This window comes from Anopheles gambiae, chromosome 2, assembly GCF_943734735.2.
Source record: "Anopheles gambiae chromosome 2, idAnoGambNW_F1_1, whole genome shotgun sequence".
Classification (NCBI taxonomy): Eukaryota; Metazoa; Arthropoda; class Insecta; order Diptera; family Culicidae; genus Anopheles; species Anopheles gambiae.
In genome coordinates, this window is record NC_064601.1 from 6,991,140 (window position 1) to 7,009,650 (window position 18,511).

General features: G+C 48.0%; 1 protein-coding gene across 4 annotated transcripts in view; it reads right to left on the reverse strand.

The window, feature by feature from the left end:
• The window catches only part of LOC1281539 (band 4.1-like protein 4), a 92,157-nt gene that overhangs the window by 44,949 nt on the left and 28,697 nt on the right, over positions 1–18,511 (reverse strand). For all 4 annotated transcript variants that reach the window (XM_061648795.1, XM_061648794.1, XM_061648793.1 and 1 more), the window contains exon 2: positions 14,467–15,345. In XM_061648795.1, coding sequence (XP_061504779.1) covers positions 14,467–14,550 — 84 coding nt within the window. In that variant the 5' untranslated portion in view covers positions 14,551–15,345. The remainder of the gene's footprint in view (positions 1–14,466; positions 15,346–18,511) is intronic.

Below are 18,511 nucleotides of genomic sequence, written 5' to 3' on the forward strand. Positions count from 1 at the left end.
GTGCAAAAATATGAAATGACAAACAGAATGGCGCACTATAAAAAAAAGCTTGGCACACACACCTCACTGTTGGCAGGAAGCTGCGCTCATGCTCATTACGCCCTTGGTGGGAAGGGCGAAGGCATCGAGCATGGAGATTGACGATCAAAAGGGCGCGAAAAAAAACACGCCACGCCGGATGCGGTACAGTTCCGGCATTCTGGGTAGCCACGATGGGAGCCACGATGCAAAGGTGCTGGAGCAATTGATTCGCGAACAAAACCTCTCCCCGGGAAACGGCACGCTGGCATCTCTGCGCTTTTGCCGGGCGAGAACAACGAACCCCGGGAGTCGCACGAGTTCAATGGGCAAATACTAGAGCGCCGCCGAGCTGCAACTGGAGCAGTGGAGCGGTAATTCTTCATTTGCATGCCCCTCTCGACTGCTATGTTGGCGGCCTCGCCTGTATGATGGCCACTGAGTGGTAGCATGTGTTTGAGTTTTTTTTGTGAGTGTAGAAAGAACACCTCCAAAAGGGGACGAAGGGCACAAAGAGGGCAAAAAATAAAATAGCATGAAATTACGTGAAGCACTACACGATTGCGCTGCTCCTCGCTCTCTCGCTCTTCCATTGGCAAGCGCACGTAAGAACGAGCAGCAGTGAGCGGTGGTGGGCACTGTGCATAAAGGGTATCCGTATGTGCAATTCCATAATTAAGACATCACGGCTATGGCATTCGTGCGGCAATGCAGCACAAAAAGGCCCATCGCGGGCGCTCTTTTATTGCATGAAGAATGGTCGGTTGGGTTTTCCCCGCGACCTGACAGCGCGGCACGAAATAACGACCCTAAAACCCTTTGCCAGGTGTGTGTGTGTGCGAACTCTTGGAGTTATGGGGCGGGCACTTCACCTCAATACCTTCGTCTTGGCTTCGCTCCGTAGGCCTTGCCGGAACTTCAAACGAGCACCCGGCGCGAACCGTTGACGATCCCGCGACCTTCAACATTCACACGGGAAGAAGGGCTTTTCAGATGATCTCGAAACTGGAAATGGAATTCAGTTCTAGCGTCTAACGCTGTCTGCCGCGCTGAAAAGGTTCCGCTGTCGGCACTCCAATTCTTGCTCTGGTAAAAGGGCCCCATTTTGCTATCGTTTGGTTCGATTTAGAAAGTCGACATTTAGGCACAGAATAGAAAGCTCATTTGCCGCTTTCCATTAGCCGTACAGGAGCCGTATCCACCACCACTCCACGATGCATGTAAAAACTTAATTAAACACTTCCGCCCGGCTGAATGAGTGCGGCGGCACTTGAGCAACACCTTCGCCGGCGTTAACGATTATCCTATCCTGACTGCCTAGCGCGACACCAATTTTCCGTTCCGCAATATTAATGCGAACCACATGGTAACGCCATCTTCGCCGAATCAACATCATCCAGCTCATCGAGAACCCGCCCTTCCCGGGTAGGGAGCACGCAAAAACCGCAGTTCATCAAATGCGCCCACCCAACTCCCGCCGGCGCCCAACAGAAGCGCCGGCGGAACATGTAACTAGCCTGCACGACGTCTTCGTCGGTCGATCCCCAGCGCGGCGCAGCGGGAGGGCAAGGGACCGGCGACGTAATTATAGCTCATTAACCGAACTTTATTCAATGATTGTGGTGGCCCGCGTGATTACTAGTGTCGCCGGGGCGCGAAGAATCGCTGCCTGTCTTGTTCGATATGCAGTAGTCGACTCCCTGCAGCCCCAGCACTGCGAAATTGCGCTTTTGCATTCTGGCTGCACAACCCACACACACATGTGCTAGGAAAATGGTGTGTTCTCCCCCACCGTTCATACTCTCTATCACGTTCTTGTTCCGGCGGCGGCGGGGGTATCCAGTTCCCGGAGGGTGCGCTCGAGTGTGTGCAGCGCGTTCTACCATAATTACGAATGATAATTGCCGATATTAAGTTATACGAAATCGCTTATAATCGACAGCTATTATCGCTGTTTATACCATTTTATTACGGCTCCGGTCGTCCCCGATTATTGACCGCGAGATGGCGGCGGCGGCGGAGAGCCGACCCCAACAGCTCGCCCCCGTGGTACTATTTATTTTTTGCCTCGTTAGCTCTTGGGGCTACGGCCTCTTACGGCCAGAATGCCTTGCCGTTTGGCGGATTATGCTGCGGTACTTGTCGTGTGTGTACGATCGTGCTCGACGCAGATTAAGTGCTTGTGTCGGCGGGAGGTCCTCCGATTCTGCTCTGCAACTGGCGCGTGCAATTCAACCATCGATGGGTGCCGGTTAAGATGCATATTGATATGGAAAGAGAGAGAGAGAGAGAGAATCGGCCGTTCTCCTCCAGCACTCCAGTTGATCCACTGATAAATGGCACAGAAGTTAATCGTGGGCCATTTCTGCCATTCTTTAAATAATCAAGCATGTTTGTCTAATTAAATTTAGCACCTCCGGCACTGATGGCGGTAATTGGTATTTATGTGGATTCTTTCAAAATAAATGCCTTCATTGTTTGGTTGCAGTTTTTCGACGGGTTCTGTGAGCAATAATACTGGACTGGATGAGTAATGACTCTTTTGAATTGCTTTATACGTGGAACGACAACTCTTTTCCTGCTTCGTCTTTTATGACTGCTTCGTCTTTTATGCGATAGAATTAATTATTCCGAGTGCAACATTTCAACGTTCAACGAACCTCAAAAGCTTAAAAACTCTTAAAAACATGCTAGTGGCCCACAATGCGCCCAATAAAAACCCTCATTCACAACAACATTTCAAGAGCTTGCATGCGCTACAGTAGTAACGCATCCTATCAGCAGAACGCCCTCTTCTTGCAATTTCGCGCTGGATGCAATTTTTGAAAATGTTTTCATGTCATTATGATGCGCGCGCGCTAGTTGGAGGGGCCATCTCGACCAGCTTTGTGTTTTTGTGGGCTGACAACGCAAGCATAAGCGCTTGTTGCTCTGCCATCTAAAAAAAGCGGACACGGACAGGGTACACGTTGCTGTCAAGAGGTCTTCCCGTTTGCATACGGCGGCATTGCTTGCCACTTTAACGTGAACACCGTGAGGATGAATTGGGCGTCGTACACTGGTCCCCGTTGCAGGAATACACACACCCAGTCCAACGAGCACAGGTCCCTTGGGATAGGAAATGTAACCGGTGTGCGATGTTTTTATTTCCCACCTTCTTTTTTTGTGTTAGCCCTCACAGAGTTGGGGAAGCGCTGCACTTTATACCAGACAATCAAGGCTAATGGAGTCTCGGGCGCTGCTGTGCATGTAGCGGCTGTGAATGTGTTTGCCTGTTAACAGCCCGAAAAAAACACACAACCTCGGAATAGCTCCACCATAAGAGCTGCAAGCCATGGGCCATTTCAAAGCGGAACCCCTAGAGAATCTTTCCCACTGGTTCCATTTCAACGGCGGGAGCAATTGTAAGCCACCTTTCCTACCTCTCTCGCCCGCTACAGCTGACTTGTCATTTTTGCGATATAATTTATATAGTTGTTTTGAATTGTTAATGATTGCTTATGAAAAGCCATCGGGGAGTGGATGCGGAGGAGAAGCAAACCGAAACAGCGAGCAACAAAAGCGCAGAATAAAAAAAATAAAATAGTCACCGACTGCTGTGCTACTATGCACAGCATCACCGGGACTCCACGTGTGTGTGTATGCTCTAGCCTGCTGTGTCTAGTTTGTTCCTACGTGCGAGTCATTTGCGTCCTACACGCGCTCGCACCGATGATTTCACACAGTAGCACAGTCCAAGTCTGGTGCAGTGCAGTTTGATTCACACCGAGAGCCACTGCCACAGGCGCACTTCGGTGCAGTCGGGTTTGTGATGCTTACTGCACGTTCTTATGAGAGTAGTGCCATATTTTATCGTTTTGATCTCAACAAAGCCCAAACAGTTCTTGTGATACGATCTAGTTTTTATTCAGTTGTTTGTTATTTTTTACATTGTGAGCAACATTAGACCAAACTGATCGTAAAAGATTACTCAACAAAACGATAAATTACATGCAAGTAGATCCTCATAACCATCAGAGAGCCTATAAAAGCGTGAACGAAGTTTTTTGGAAGCTGTCAAAAACAGTAAACCTGACACTACCTGTCAACTTGACAGCTTGAACTCTGTTAGCAAGCGAAATTCGAAACGAAGTCAAAAGTGGCCACATAAATCTGAAGATGGTAACTTAAGTGTTCGTCTTCCCGCCACTTATTCTTCTGCAAGTGAAGAAGTGATGTCGCCATCCACCAACAAGAAGTACGATTGTTTAATTAGCTACTTTTACTGCTGAAGGTGATAAAGTTAATTTCACTGCAGACAAAAAAGAAATTAAAACTGTAAAGCTACACACTGTACGCGTTTGAATGGCTTTCGAGAGTTGATGATAAAAGTCAGACAGTCTCGCTGCTAGACTAATTAACTCCACCTCCAGCACTGTAAGTGTCTCTAGTGCCGACTATACACTTATCTTCTGTGTTTTTTTACCTCACATTAGAATCATAACTATGCTTGGGTGGTAATTTCCTCTACCAAAGCAACCCCAGGACATCTCTCCGCACACATATGCTCAGAATTGATACAATAAGTGAAACTGTGCGGGGGGTTGAAAAGTAAATACTGCTACTTGCCGGTCCCGGTACGGTTTAGCATACTGCTTTCTAATACCATCCCAGAACCGGGTCGCAACACACACACATGGGTAGGTGGGTGGCGCACAGAAATAAAAAAGAAAGGACGAGCGACGGTTGGAAATAATTGGATAGGATGCTTACCGGGTCGTAAATATTCCATCATCGGCACTTTTCATGCACCGATGAGTTTTGATAAATTATTTATATTCAATACATAGAAACACACACACACACATACTCTGTACTCACATACTCAGAGCAACATGCGCGGGAAGGGAAAGCGCTTTCCCGTGCTTTAGCTTCGCAACTTCTCACATGCAGCAGCCTCGAAGGGAAAGCAGAGCGAGAGAGCCTCAAGTCAATAAACAGAGCAGGGAAGAAATTAAATAATCATTAGGCTTTATCTTTGGCCCGGTCCTATTGTTTCAGGCCGGTCGTTTCCCACCAGCGGCAGGTCGCAGACCCGTTGCCCTTCGCTCGTGCGGGGAGGGGACGCAAATTTAATGAAATAAAGAAGAAAAAAGCAGCATCCTCCCTGGTTTTGCTGCTCAGAACGTTATCAACCATGAATATGGAACGAGAGCAGGGCACCGTCCCACATCGGATGGGGGGGAAAATGGTAACACAAGCGTGTTGATGGTTTTATTTTGCCTGCCTGGGAAACGGATAAGGAAAAACCTATGGCAACAATGAATTAGCATTGTATTCTTGTATGCTCGGTGGTTTTTTTTTGTTGGGTTCTTCTTTGCTCATCGCATATCGTCCGTTGCATAGAGCTGCTGCATCGAGATTTTTCCGAGCTTCACTGCTTGGGCTGGCGCCGATAGGCCGCTGAAACCTCGGCAGATAACCATCTCTCGAGCACATAAGTATCTTGCCCCGCATCGAGCCGGCGAAACCCCGTATGCCGGTGACCGGGCAAAATGGCCCGTAACCGTAGAGTTCGCCGGAGTCGCCGGACTGTCTTCACACCAGCCGAAAAAAAAGAGGAACGCGCGGGACAGGGGTACCGGGACATAAAACATCATTCCAATCTAGGATGTACCACACCGAGCAGCAGCAAGGGTAGGACATTCCCGGCCGACCGGAAAACATTCGTCCAACGCTGTGAACCTCCAGGGCCATCGTTTGTTTTGGGCAGCTTCCCAAGATCCGCTCATCACGAGCCAGCATCAACAGCAGCAACGCAAGACGCTGCTTAGTGGTGGGGAGGAATGGAGGGTTGAAACATGGAGGTTATAACGCTCTCACATCACACAACCAGTGTGTCGCTCGGTGCCAGAGCGTCAGACCGACTTCACTCTTTGAACTTTGGAGCACTGTCGGTCGCACGATGGGGCGACCTCTGGGCGAGGCAGGATGCAACACTGACAGGACATGCAGCGGCAACACACCGGCGCTTGGGCGCCCCTTCATGCTCTAGCTAGTGAGTCAGCGTCACACACAGCGGCGCTCAGGGTCGGAATTGCAATTGCAACGGAGACACCGGAGGAAATAAAAATAACGATAAAAGTTGCTGAGAGCCCCGTACGGGCACGACAGCGTGCAACACACATAACGAGCTTGACCTATGGTGCTGTGTTTTCTTGTCGGATACACACACACACAAGGGGCGGATGGTGATGGTCGAGGGGGTGGGGTTTCCGTTGGCCATTTGCCGTGACTCGTGACGGCTGCATGGGGCGAAATTGAATCAGTGTTTTGTTCAGCTAATTTAATTAGCCTAAATTGAAAAGCATATCACTCCGGATGGGACGTGTTTGGCATGTGGGTACTTTTTGTGTGTTTTCAATAGCAGGTGACCTGTTGCTGGATTTAATTGTAGATTTTAGTTTGGCTTGGTGGATGTGTAGAAAAATCAACTAAATGACACCGTACACTCAATACTTTAATTGAATTTTGTTGAAATTACTCTCAATTTTGTTTGAATGAAATGAAGGTTTGATTACAGTGTCTATCACAACCAGCATGACTTGTTATATTTATTTATTATATGTTTGTATTCTACAAAATTTCTGAAAAGTGTTAAACTTTGGTTCTCTTTGTTAATCTCTGTTTATTTTGTGAAAAAATTGACCAAATTCTTTTGAGTAGTATTCAATGATTCTTTGAATGGCCCTTTGTACATTTCTTCACACATTTAACGCTTATCAGGCTGGAGATTACAAACCTTAATATCCACAACCGCTGCTGGAGTGAGCGAAAGATATTCTATTTTATCTGTCGTACTGTGAATGCAACACTACCATTTCACACAAACACACACACACACACACACACACACACACACACACACACACACACACACACACACGCACCCACACACACCTCCCTACACGATTCGACTGTTTCACGATCGCTTTTAAAAGCAAACATCACCATTTACTATTATGGGCAAACCGCACGATTAGATACGATTAAATGAAGATTCCCAAACACAATGCACGTATCGCGAGAAAAGAAGAAGAAAAAAAACATACACACATTCACCATCAAAATATATAAAAAACAAACAAAAAGCAAAAAAAAGTCAACCGAAAAAGCACACACGTGCTATAAAAAAGCGACGCTAAAGAAAAGTGCAAGTCATAAAAAGGAAAACGTTAAAACGGCCCACAGCAGCGCGAACCCTGAACAGGCGGTGGAGGCAAGGGACGGCGCGTGTTGGTCAGTTTTATCTAAATGTGTACGCAAATAAGCGTTCGCTCGATTGGGCAGCAACAACAAAAACACCGGTGGGCAGTTTTATGTGGGTTAAGGGAAAACAAAGAAGCCAAACTATTAGACGCGATGAGAGTCTGTAGAAGGAGAAAGAACAAAAAAATGGAGTTTTGACCAGAATGTTGGGTAAAGTGTTGGTAGTTTTTGTTTGCTTCTATCCCACTCTCTCTATCTCTCTCTCTCTCTCACTCTCTCTATCTCTCTCTGTGATGATTGATAGGGAGTTTTTGCACACTTAAAAAGGCGATCTGCGCTGTGACCTTTTTAACAATGTTCAACCTATTTATTTGAAGTGAGTTTAAGAGAGTACATTCAAACGAGACCTTGAAGGTGAGATGGATGAAACAAACAAAAAATGCAATTTGGTTTCGCTTGGCTCTACAGTACTCCTAGTCTGTCTGAAGCCCACTCCCATTGTGATCGAATCTCGTTTCCTTCACCCCATCGCGGACGATAGGTACGATCGTAGACAGCCCGAGCATAAGCTTCAGACCGGAGCACTATCGTACACACTATCATCGAGAAGAACATTTTATTTATCCTCCCAGAGCTTGCGGCACTCATTCTATGCCGAAACGGTAACAATTCGGCTGCAAGAAGTAGAAGTAGCTTTATTTAACTTTATACCGGAGTGTTTCATTTTCGTTGCTGCAGCCCCGCGCTCCCCCACCGGTCATCGATCTTTGTGTACCGGGTCTGCCGGTCCAGGCTCGATCTATGGCCACTATCGCCCGTGGCATGATTTCATCTCAACCACCTTCACCTTCAGCCCTAAAAGAAGAATCGATTACCTCTCGGAAGACCGGGCGCGCGCAAGTTCGATTTCAGCTCTGGAAACAACTCCGTTTCGGTGAATGTGATGTTCCAAGGGGGCTCGCTGGGGTGAGCGCAAAGCAAAAATAAATACGATGGTTCAATGCTTCCTTCGCTACCTTGGTTTCGATCGAGCTTTTGGGAAGATGGAACAGAGAATCAAAATACCAAAAAAAAAAATAGCTCCCCGGCCCGGATAGGGTAAACGCACTGCGCCCGGCAGGTTCACGAGTGACTGCTTCAGATTTATAGTGGGATGCTTTTTTTGTAGAACGCTAGATGGCTCGCGGCCGCCACCGCCGCGGGTCCCGCATTGATTGATGAGTGAAGGTCGAAAGGAGGGCACGATAAAATATTCAAATTCCTTTGCCGCGTTGCCGTCGCGTTGGATCGCGGCTTTGGGCCTGTTTTTGTGCCTCGGTGCCGATGCCGAAGGGGAAGCGGGCGACGGTCATCGTGTGTCTCTAACCCGTGTGATCGGTAACCGAGGTGCGGCAGATTGGCAGATCTAGTTTGAAGCCTAGCCGGTTGGCACTTTATTGTAGCCAAATTGTGTACGGTTGATTTCATTCGGCTAAAATACATCTAATAGAGCGGTTTATTGAAGTTTTAAATCAGCCCATTAAGCAGCCGATTATTTTAACCGTAATTAATGCTTCACTTCCTCTCTCATCTCTTACCAACAGAGCGTGCGGAATAAAGGCCAGAATAAATATGATTTAATTATTTGCATCAAAAACCATTGCCCCGCAGTCCCCGTCGAAAAAGCCACTCATTGAACAAGGCTCATCAAATAAAATCAACCGCAACGTCACACACACACCAAATAAGGATTGACCGCACTAAAGCGTCTCCTTCCTCTGTTCGTGTTTGAGCGCTGCGAATGCAATTTAGTGTGTTCCCTGTGCTGTGCGGAAACGTTCTACATGTTCCTCGAAAGCTTTGGTTTGTGATACAAAAAAATGAAATTTGCATTATAAACGAGGTAATGATTTTTTAAATAATGTTTACCGCCACCCACCGTCCGATTGTTCAATCGGGTGGTCCGTTTAATCGAAATAGCATTACGGATGCAATTATTGAAAATCGAACTATTTATCTTTGTTGCGCGCAGCGCGGGGAACAACCTTCCCGATGGAGGCATTGGATCATCGGAACGTTATGACACGCTCCGCTTAAAGCTGAACAATCATCGAATCGAAATGGAGCACCCACTCGTGAGTGGCTGCGCGCACAGTTCATCAGCAAAGGGCGATAATTTCCAAACTGGGAACTAATTTTCCAGCTTGCGCCCGGGACGATGCACTTGAAGTGACGCCAACGTTTGATGCCTGTGCCCGTTCGATGACCGATCTCGCGAGTACGTGCATAATTAACTTTTTTTTCGGGATGGTTTTATGCCCCCGTTCCCCACTCTCCCATCGTGTCGATCCCAAACACTTGGAGCTTGGAAAGGGTTGAGCTGGACCACTTCAGTTTCGTCGGTGCAGTCCGCGTACGCTTCATTTGCCGGAAAAGTGTGCAAAAGTGGAAAACTGCCATATATCAGCGTCGCTGAAACCGGCTCCCTGGCTCACTGGCAAAGAAGGACAGGAAAGCTAGGTCTTGTGGGGAAAAGGGAAAATCAAATGCGATGAAACATTAAGCGCTCAATGAGCTGAAATCGGTGCCGATCTTCACCACGCCGACACCGATAACGATCGCGAGCTAATTGGGGCTCGAGGAGTGTCCCTCGGCTGATCTGGTAAGGGTAGGCGGACGGCCCTCTCCCCTTTCTCTCCCTCCCCAAGTGGCCCCACATAGCGGAGTGTCTTCACTTGCCGCTGTTTTCACCCCAAAAACGATTACGATTTCTTTCTGCCCACCCGATTGTAACCATACGCTGTGTGTGTGTGTGTGTGCAGTCATGCGAAATGCAGTTGCCCATCGCGTACTCGCACACGCACTGCATCGGCACCCATATAGGTTGGGAGGACTGCCGGGGTGTCCTCTCACTTTTTAGAGCATAGAGCACTGTTAGTGCACGTGTTAGTTAATTATAGCGTAGAAAGTGTATTTAAGTGATTGGATCTGAGGGGTGGCTGATGGGGCGTGCTTGGATGGAACCGTCTTGTTGGCTGGAGCGCAAACAATATACCGGTTTGCTGCATTGCAACCAGTACTCTTTTGTGCTGCAGTAGCGGCATGCGTAACCAGAGCCGGAGTTGCATTCCTTGACCGCTTATGGGTATGAGCAGAGCGTGGTAGCAGTACCAGGGGGTCGTTTGTAATGCTTTTGTTGAGTTTGAAATAAACTATTTCCCATGGGATATTCAATCGTTACTTAAACAATACAAATTGTGTCAAAGTCATAACTATCTTAATCATTTTTATAGAAAACAACGGTTTTCAACCTTTTTTCAGATCTCCATACTTAGAATGCAGCTTAAAGGGTAAGGAGGTATGAAGGATCCAACATGTTCTGAGATCTAAGCTTTTCGGGCTGAAGATACTGAAGATACTTTCAAGAAGGACGTCTGATAAGCAGGTAAGCAGAAAGTCGTTATGATATTTATATGTTCCTGTTTATGAGACCAATGTAGCAATGTTCACTGAAAAACTCAAATGCGACAGCAAACTAAAAGAAAACATCTTCTCACCATTGTTTTGGAGTAGGTTCCCGTACATTTTCTTCCCCGTAACAGACTCTGGGAGTCACCGTTTCTGGGAGGGAGCCCCCATAGCACAAAGTTCATGTTCAGCACTCACAGAATGTAGGTTGCCATTGGTGTGAGAGATACCGTGTGCAGTAGTTACCCGTTCCATCGAGCGGTAAATAAGATGCCAAACCCATAATCCGGCAGTTAATTAGCGGCTCTCCAGCATGGCTGCTCAGCTCACTTAACGCTCAGAATAAACCAGAGCACTAAAGCCCGAAGCATCGTTACTTTATGGCTGCACTGTGAGAATATTGTGTTCCGTTTCTGTGCGCTGTGTGCACAGCTCTCCAGCACATCCCGGGAACACATTGTCGCTTTATGCATTATTTAGGCAGAGCGTTTCGTTCCATTTAGACCCAGATCCGATTAAGCGATTGCTAGCTGGCTGGCTGCCTTTGTTATGCCAGTTGTGATGTTTGCGTACTATCTTTCATCTAGATTAATTGTACAAGGCATGACTAAATTTACATTAAAACACTACAACTTCATAATGCTAATATCACACACAGCATGCCTTATTCTACCCTCCTGTTTTCTGAGTGGCAAAAGCAACCATCAACTCGGTTAACATTAACATAACTAACGTTTCTGAGATAAAAACGCTGTGATCAAACGAAGCTTTCATCGCAGCACCCCGCAAAAAAGCCCAATGATAACATTAACAATGCTAAACTCCATAAAACACGTAAGTTATTGGAGCACCACTGGAAGGTCTTAATAATTCATTCCCGTGCTTCCCTTCCGCCGAATTTTGCATGCGACGAAACCCGAACGGAAACGCTCACTGAAAAATCCTGACCCTGTGCTGGCGTCCGATCCCCTCCAGCCCAACCCTGCTGGGACCATTCATCTTGAAGACGTACAACCGACAGCCGACGGCCGAATGCGGGCATTTGGGTACAGTTTCGGTAAAAGTTTCGCATCATTCGGCAAAGGAAATAGGTCTATAATTGCTGCAGGTTTGGTTTTTCGGTGCGCTGGTGGTGGAGGGTACTGCCGGTCCCAAACATAAATAAGAACAGAACACAGAGAATCGCTTCTTCCAGCTTCCTCACACGTAACAATCATGGGACGCCGTTCGAAAAACACTCTTCGGAGCGTTCTGGTTTTCCATCTGGACTAATGAATCAGTAAATAGTAAATGCTCCCGCTCCCCCAGCCGGAGGTGTGAAACGATTATCCACCAACCAACGTCTGCCGTTTTGCTGGCAGGATACCTTCATGCGCCAGCAAACGGGCCCAAACCAGCATTTTCCATCCACTCCGGGCTGCGGTTTATGATCTGGAACGGTGGTCCCTTTTTTCCTCCATTTAGATTGGATTGAATAAGTTTTTCAAGCACATAACTCTCGACAGACATCGCAACAGCACCACTGTTTTGCCACTAAACATCGCTCATCAATAATGGAATGGTTTTATAGCTTTCAAAGTCACCGGTTGGGGTGTGGAAAAACTGCAACTTGCCTGGAAAGATCCCATTTAATGCGTTAACGATATACCGGGGATATAACGACCTGCCCGCGACCTGTCTTTACGATTTACAATTAGCATGCTGAGCTGTTTTCGCCCCATTCGTTTCACCGAGGAACGAGGATTCGATTTTTACTAACCCTCGAACGATTCGACGATGGTATTTTACAATCGCAATGCAATTTTCGCGCTTTCAATGTTCGCGCTCAGCGGCGATGTGCTGCCGGCTAGGATACAGCAACAATAAAACAGCAGACAAACAAGGCAACTTGCGTAAAACAACAGCCACACCGGGTATCCTCTGTTTCGTCCGTCCGGGTTGTGTCGCTCGTTAGCAAATCCATTCCGGGTCAGAATTTAAGACACATAATTTTCACTCTCCTTCTGCTGGATCCGACTCCAGTGTCCAGGACACCTTCGGTCGCATCGAAGCGTACGCGTTTCGAAGGGTCGTTACTACTTGTACTAGGTTCGGGCAAACTTGGGCGTTCGACCGAGCGATAAGCGTTCCCAAGCGTTCCAATCGAAATCAACATCGACGGTTAACTATTCCTGCCTCTCGGGACACGCTTAGTGGGGACAGTTTTATTTTACAATTCTGTAAATTGCAGTTCGCTTTTGTGCGCACAGCAGCAGTGGCTTATCGAAGCGAAATGGGTTTCCGTCCCACCCCTCAAGGACGCTAGCACTTAAGACGAGTGGTGGAACGATCTGGTTTTAATTGGCATTTTGCTCTGCTAGGGGAGATAAAACGAGAAGAAAGAAAGAGGTACCGGTGATAAAATTCTACACCGGCAAAGAAATAATGAGTTTCGGTGTGCTTGGTGGTTGTAAACTGGTGGCTCTGCTTGTGTAACAAACTGGAAACAGTGGAAGGTTCATCTTTCTTTTCTTCGGTAACACATTGGATACAATTTTAAACCGAGTTTGAGATCTTGTAAAGAATCGGCAAATGTTGGAATTGATACTTGTCCGTGCGGGTATGAACTACTAGCGCGCTTAGCGATTAAACCATTCATCGATAGATCGTTCAGTACATTATTAAACGTATAGCTTCTTCATCAATTCTATCAATCTGGCATCTGCTAACTATTATTTTAAAGCAACTTTAAAAACATGAAGGATATTTCAATCGTTATGATACAATTGAAATAGACAACAAGTTAAATATTCCGTACCACAAATACTGTCCAGCTTATGAGCCTTGCCGAGCCTGGAAGAATTCTCTTAATATTCCACCAAACGCGAACCACCGCTTATCGGGACCGGTCGATCAGACAAAGTGTGTTCCACAATTGAATTCAAGATTCAACCCCAGCCACCAGCAGTATCGGATTATTCATTCCACAGTTTCTCGGTGGAAGGAATTCCACCGCACCCGAAGCCATAATGCAAAAGACACATTCCGGCTAGAGCAAAGCCTCGTGGCTACGAAATTACGATCGAACGGGTTCAACCTGCCGGCCGGCCAACCGTACGTACGCCATGTCCGCAGGGACAAGAAAATCCTGCCCGGGCGCACGGCCGCACTCGGCCCTTGGCCGTCTTGAGCCGGTAGAACAATGAGGCGATAATATAACTATTGTATGGAATTGAATAAATTTGATTTTCAATTCGAATAAATTTCATCTCATCCGTGGTGCCGCAGGTGCCGAACGAAGCCCCATCTCCTCACCCTACCCACAGACCATTCGCAAACAGTAAAGATGGCGTACGGCCGATTACGGCTTCTTCCTTGTACTGTGTGCGGGCGCGTTCCGAACGAAGGGCAAAGCAGCTCCAGAGCTAGGAAAGAGCGATGCCTTCTGGTGACTTTTGCGCCCAACTCAAGGCTGAGCGGGAGCCGGTGCCGGCATGGTTAGCCGTTCGCTGGCACGGCCACACCGGCACAGGTGCCGATTGTTAACGAGCTCAATTTCCATTCAATTTTCCATTTGTCTTAAGGCGCTGCTGGTGGTGGTGTGTTGTTTTTAGCATTGTGGCCCGGTGTCGGCGCGTCCTCTTCACGCGTAGGACCGCAGGAATTACGGTGCCTTCCGGGCATACCGGGATGGACGGAGTATCCACGGCATTGAAGAAGCTCCCGCCACGGGAAGGAAGAAATTAATGAGAACAAACCGCCCCGGACGCTTACCTGCAGTTCGTGAAGAAAGTCCGTCTCGTCCAGCAGCACGATCCGCACCGTGATGGTTTTGGACGATCGGCAAAGGCAATACATTTTGCTCGCTGTCCTTGTTGTTTTGGCTGCAAACACACACACACACACACACACACACACACACACACACACACACACACACACACACAGATACACTATCTAAGTTCACTAGTAAGCAAAACCCCTGGAACGGGGGGATGGAAATGTTCCCAAAAACTGACCACTAAAGTCCTTGAACGCACGCACTTCTTCGACCAACGCGAAACACTTGGAAATGGAACCACACTTTTCTCTCACCGCACTTGAACATTGGCTCAGCACAATAGCCTTTCGCAAGCCGCTGTATGCTCACGCCACTTGGCAGGAAAAGAAAACGTCAAAAATGTATATCCACGGTATGCCGACATTCTCGGCGATAGTGGCCAGCACTTGTCAGTTCGGTATCAACGGTCAAGGTTCTTGGCAGCCATTTCGCACCCCGCATCTTCTGCCTGGTGGGCTGACTTGATTTTTATTTACTTTATTTCTGTCTGTTATTTTTGCACTTCGACATCGATGCGATTGAATGGGGCAAGACGTATTTAACACCGCGCTTCTCTTCTCCCGGGGTCAAGACAGTGGTAGAACTCACGTACATCCACTCCACTCTCGCACACTTTTCGCCGTGTACGATCCCGATCGACCCAAAGATCGACCTATCAAACGATCGTCTTGTTTGATTGATTGATTGATTGGTTTAGGTACGGTTCGGAGCTGAAGTCTTGATAAATTACACACACACACACACACACACTGGCACCTCTGGTCTGGAATGTGCTGAGCTACAGCGAATTATTGTTTGTAGCGATAATGTGTCTGGAATGAAAATCAAAAGAAAAAAGAGAAGGTGTCAGTTGCTATCGAGCCCCTCAGCTGGACTTATTATATGTTCGGTTGTGGGTAAAAGGGGCGCTACTGGAAGAACGGTAGCAAACATTTGGCGGGAGGTTGTTTGTGGAGTTCTCCTCTTTAAAGCCCGCGCTGGAGCAGCTTCTGCAGATATTAGTGAGTCTCGCGGGAACCATAGATTGACGTGCGCGTTGAAAGGTGCGGTAATTGTAGATGAAGTTAAACTGGGTGGAATCTTGCTGCCAACCCGGCTGGGAAAGATCCGGGTTTGGTCAATTAATCTCTCACTCATACAACAGCTACAAAAAAAAACCACATGCCTCAAACAATATGCAAGCTGCTTGAACATATGTAAAATCATGAAATCATTAAAGCTGCATCAACTTTCAGAAGGGTTGCGTAAGCGCTTCTCTAACCATAGCCACCACGTACAGCCTTGCTTCAACCCTCCGCGTGTAACAAGTTCCAATTTAAACATCTGATCTTAATCGGCCCGACGCAACGTAACATCTTGCACATCCACGGGTGGCTGAACTGCAATTACTTCTTTCCAATCCTGCTGTCATTATTCCCACAATGGCTGCCCCTCTACCGGAGCGAAGCGAATGGTTGGGCAAGATTTTGTGCTCCATTTCCTACGGCACTAATATGAATCTCTCGGTAAACCATCTCATCTAACGTTCGCTCGGCCCAACTGGTGGCCCTGGAGGAGACGACCCGAGCAAATAACGAATGCATGCCGTAGTTGATGTGCTGTGCGGTATCCTTACCGTGTTTTTTGTCCATAACTTCCAATGCGACATTCCAGGCAAAGGATCAAGACGAGCCCTCACAGCCCAAGCACGCTCAGCGGCTGCAAATAAACGATATCATGCGGCAATTACGGGAAAACGAGGATTCCCAAGCGTGCCTGGATAGGTTGGGTCGCCGTGGTTGGATCGCTTCAATCATCCACCAGGCGTGCCGGCGTTCGGCCGTTTATCTCTCGGTGAGCATCGGCGTACGTAGCAGCAAAAGGAAACCGGCACCGGTTGCGATGATTCAATTGCTGCGATGCCAGCCCATCGATACCGCCAATATCATCGCCCGGTGCCGCCAGGTTGTCACGGCTTTGGGCGACGATACGATCCGCGCCACGTACGAAAGTGAGAAAAACCCGTGAAGAGTAATTGAAATAAATTATCAACACAGCTTCCGATGCTTCTTCCTATCCACCCAGCGTACGGCGAGAGTGTCGTTCTCTGATTTCAAAGCGTCTGCGGCTACGGTACCACGCCGTCATTCCCTTTTGCTGACAGGTTAGAAAATTTAGACTTCCCACTCGAATCAAGAGTTCACGGCAGCACCATTTCGCTTGGCTCCTTTTGGGGTAGAGGAAGTAACGACCCGAACCGAGAGTAGAGCGGACCCGTGATGCACTTGTTGGTGCGGGACACCATTGTGTTAGCCTGTTCTCGAGTGGCGCTTGAGAAAACTATTCTTCGACCTCTTCGGGACACGGCGGGAAGGGAAGCGTGCTGTTCACCCGGCCTGTACCTTATGCGGCTCATGTTCAAGTGGCCCGACTCCACTCTCGAAGGTGTCACTGGCAGCGATTGAACTACCAACGCGGGTGATGATGCTTCCTGATCACTACCACCTGCACCTGGCGGCATCAGTACAGCTGTGGAATGGTCATCGCCACGAACGCCCACCGGCACGGCGTCTCAAGTGCGCACTGTAGACTGCCGTTTTTGGAAGGTGGAAGAACTATTTCAATTACAATCTCGTCGTTAAGGCGGATTCACTCCTTTTGAACACACTCCTCTTCACGCTCTTTTGCCAATTTCCACGTCGGGCACAATAACGTGTCTTGTGGCTTTGAGTCTCTTTACGCGCAAGAGCATATCCTGATTTATTTTTATGTTCCTCCACCACCCGGCTGGCGGAGTGGATGTTCATGGCCACCCAAGAAAAAAGGCCACACGATGGCGCTGTGAAAAGTGGTAATGACTGTGTTGTATAAACTCTCCTTCACTCCGTGTGTCTTCAAATTGGCTATCTCTTTGGCGCCTCAAGTTCCTGGGTGGCAATTGGTAGGCGCGCTTTTTTTTGCATTCCCTTGTGTTGGGTTTTCATTTTGGCTTCAAGTTCGCCCTCCAAAAAAACCAAAACTGTCCTAAGTGTCCGTTGGTGTCGACGGAGCAGTAACCATTACGCACACCTCAGCTCATTGAAAAGCACCTTGAAACGCCCCAAAATTAAGACCTAACGAATGTATGAAGTGCACAGTGAAGTGCCATAAATGCCAATCTGTCGTGGACCGAAGCTCGCACTGTTTCATGGGTGATTACGAAACTTTTCAGGCCACTTGTCTCGCACATCACACACACGCACAACAACTTCAAAAGACCCCCTGCCCGCCCCCTTAATGGGGCGACGCATGTTTCCACCTCATTGAAGGGAATGGTTCTTCGCGCCAAACCTTTAATTAGACATCTGCACGGTGGGCAGAGTTGTCGTCTTGCTGGCGAGGGAGCACAAAACACATCAAACAACCAGCTCGAACGCAAACGTTTGGTGAGTTCTCTGGCTGGAAAAGAAATTCCCTAAAAGCATATCCATTAACAATCTCGCATACCCGCTACGTCAAAAAAAACCGGTTGATAGGCAAACGCGTCGTTTAAAATCCGCTTATGCCTTCTACCGAGGCCGGGCGTAAAAATTGATGCCACCACAACAGTACTGCTTATCGACCGACGGTGCCTGTACTCAGGAAGAGTAGCGCCAGCAAAAAAAAAACAACAACGAGAAACACCTACCACCCTGCAGGGCTTGTTCTTCAGCGCGCGTACGGTGTGATCTCAAATCACGCCTATAACACGTTCGCGTGTCCCTTGATACTTTCATCCAATCAATGATTACGATCCGCACCGCCACCGCAACCTGCCCCCTAGGACACAATATGAAGGGATCTCCACACACCGAACAAATGGGGACGCACGGGGACACATCATTAACGGTATAAGGTGCAGCCCCAAAACGCAGCAGAGCTCTAGCGCGCGCTCATACACTCCACGCGCCCGGATGACGCATCGGCGCGCAGCACACTGGGCACATGCCCGCAAGAACCTTTCCCCTCCGTGTGCTGCTC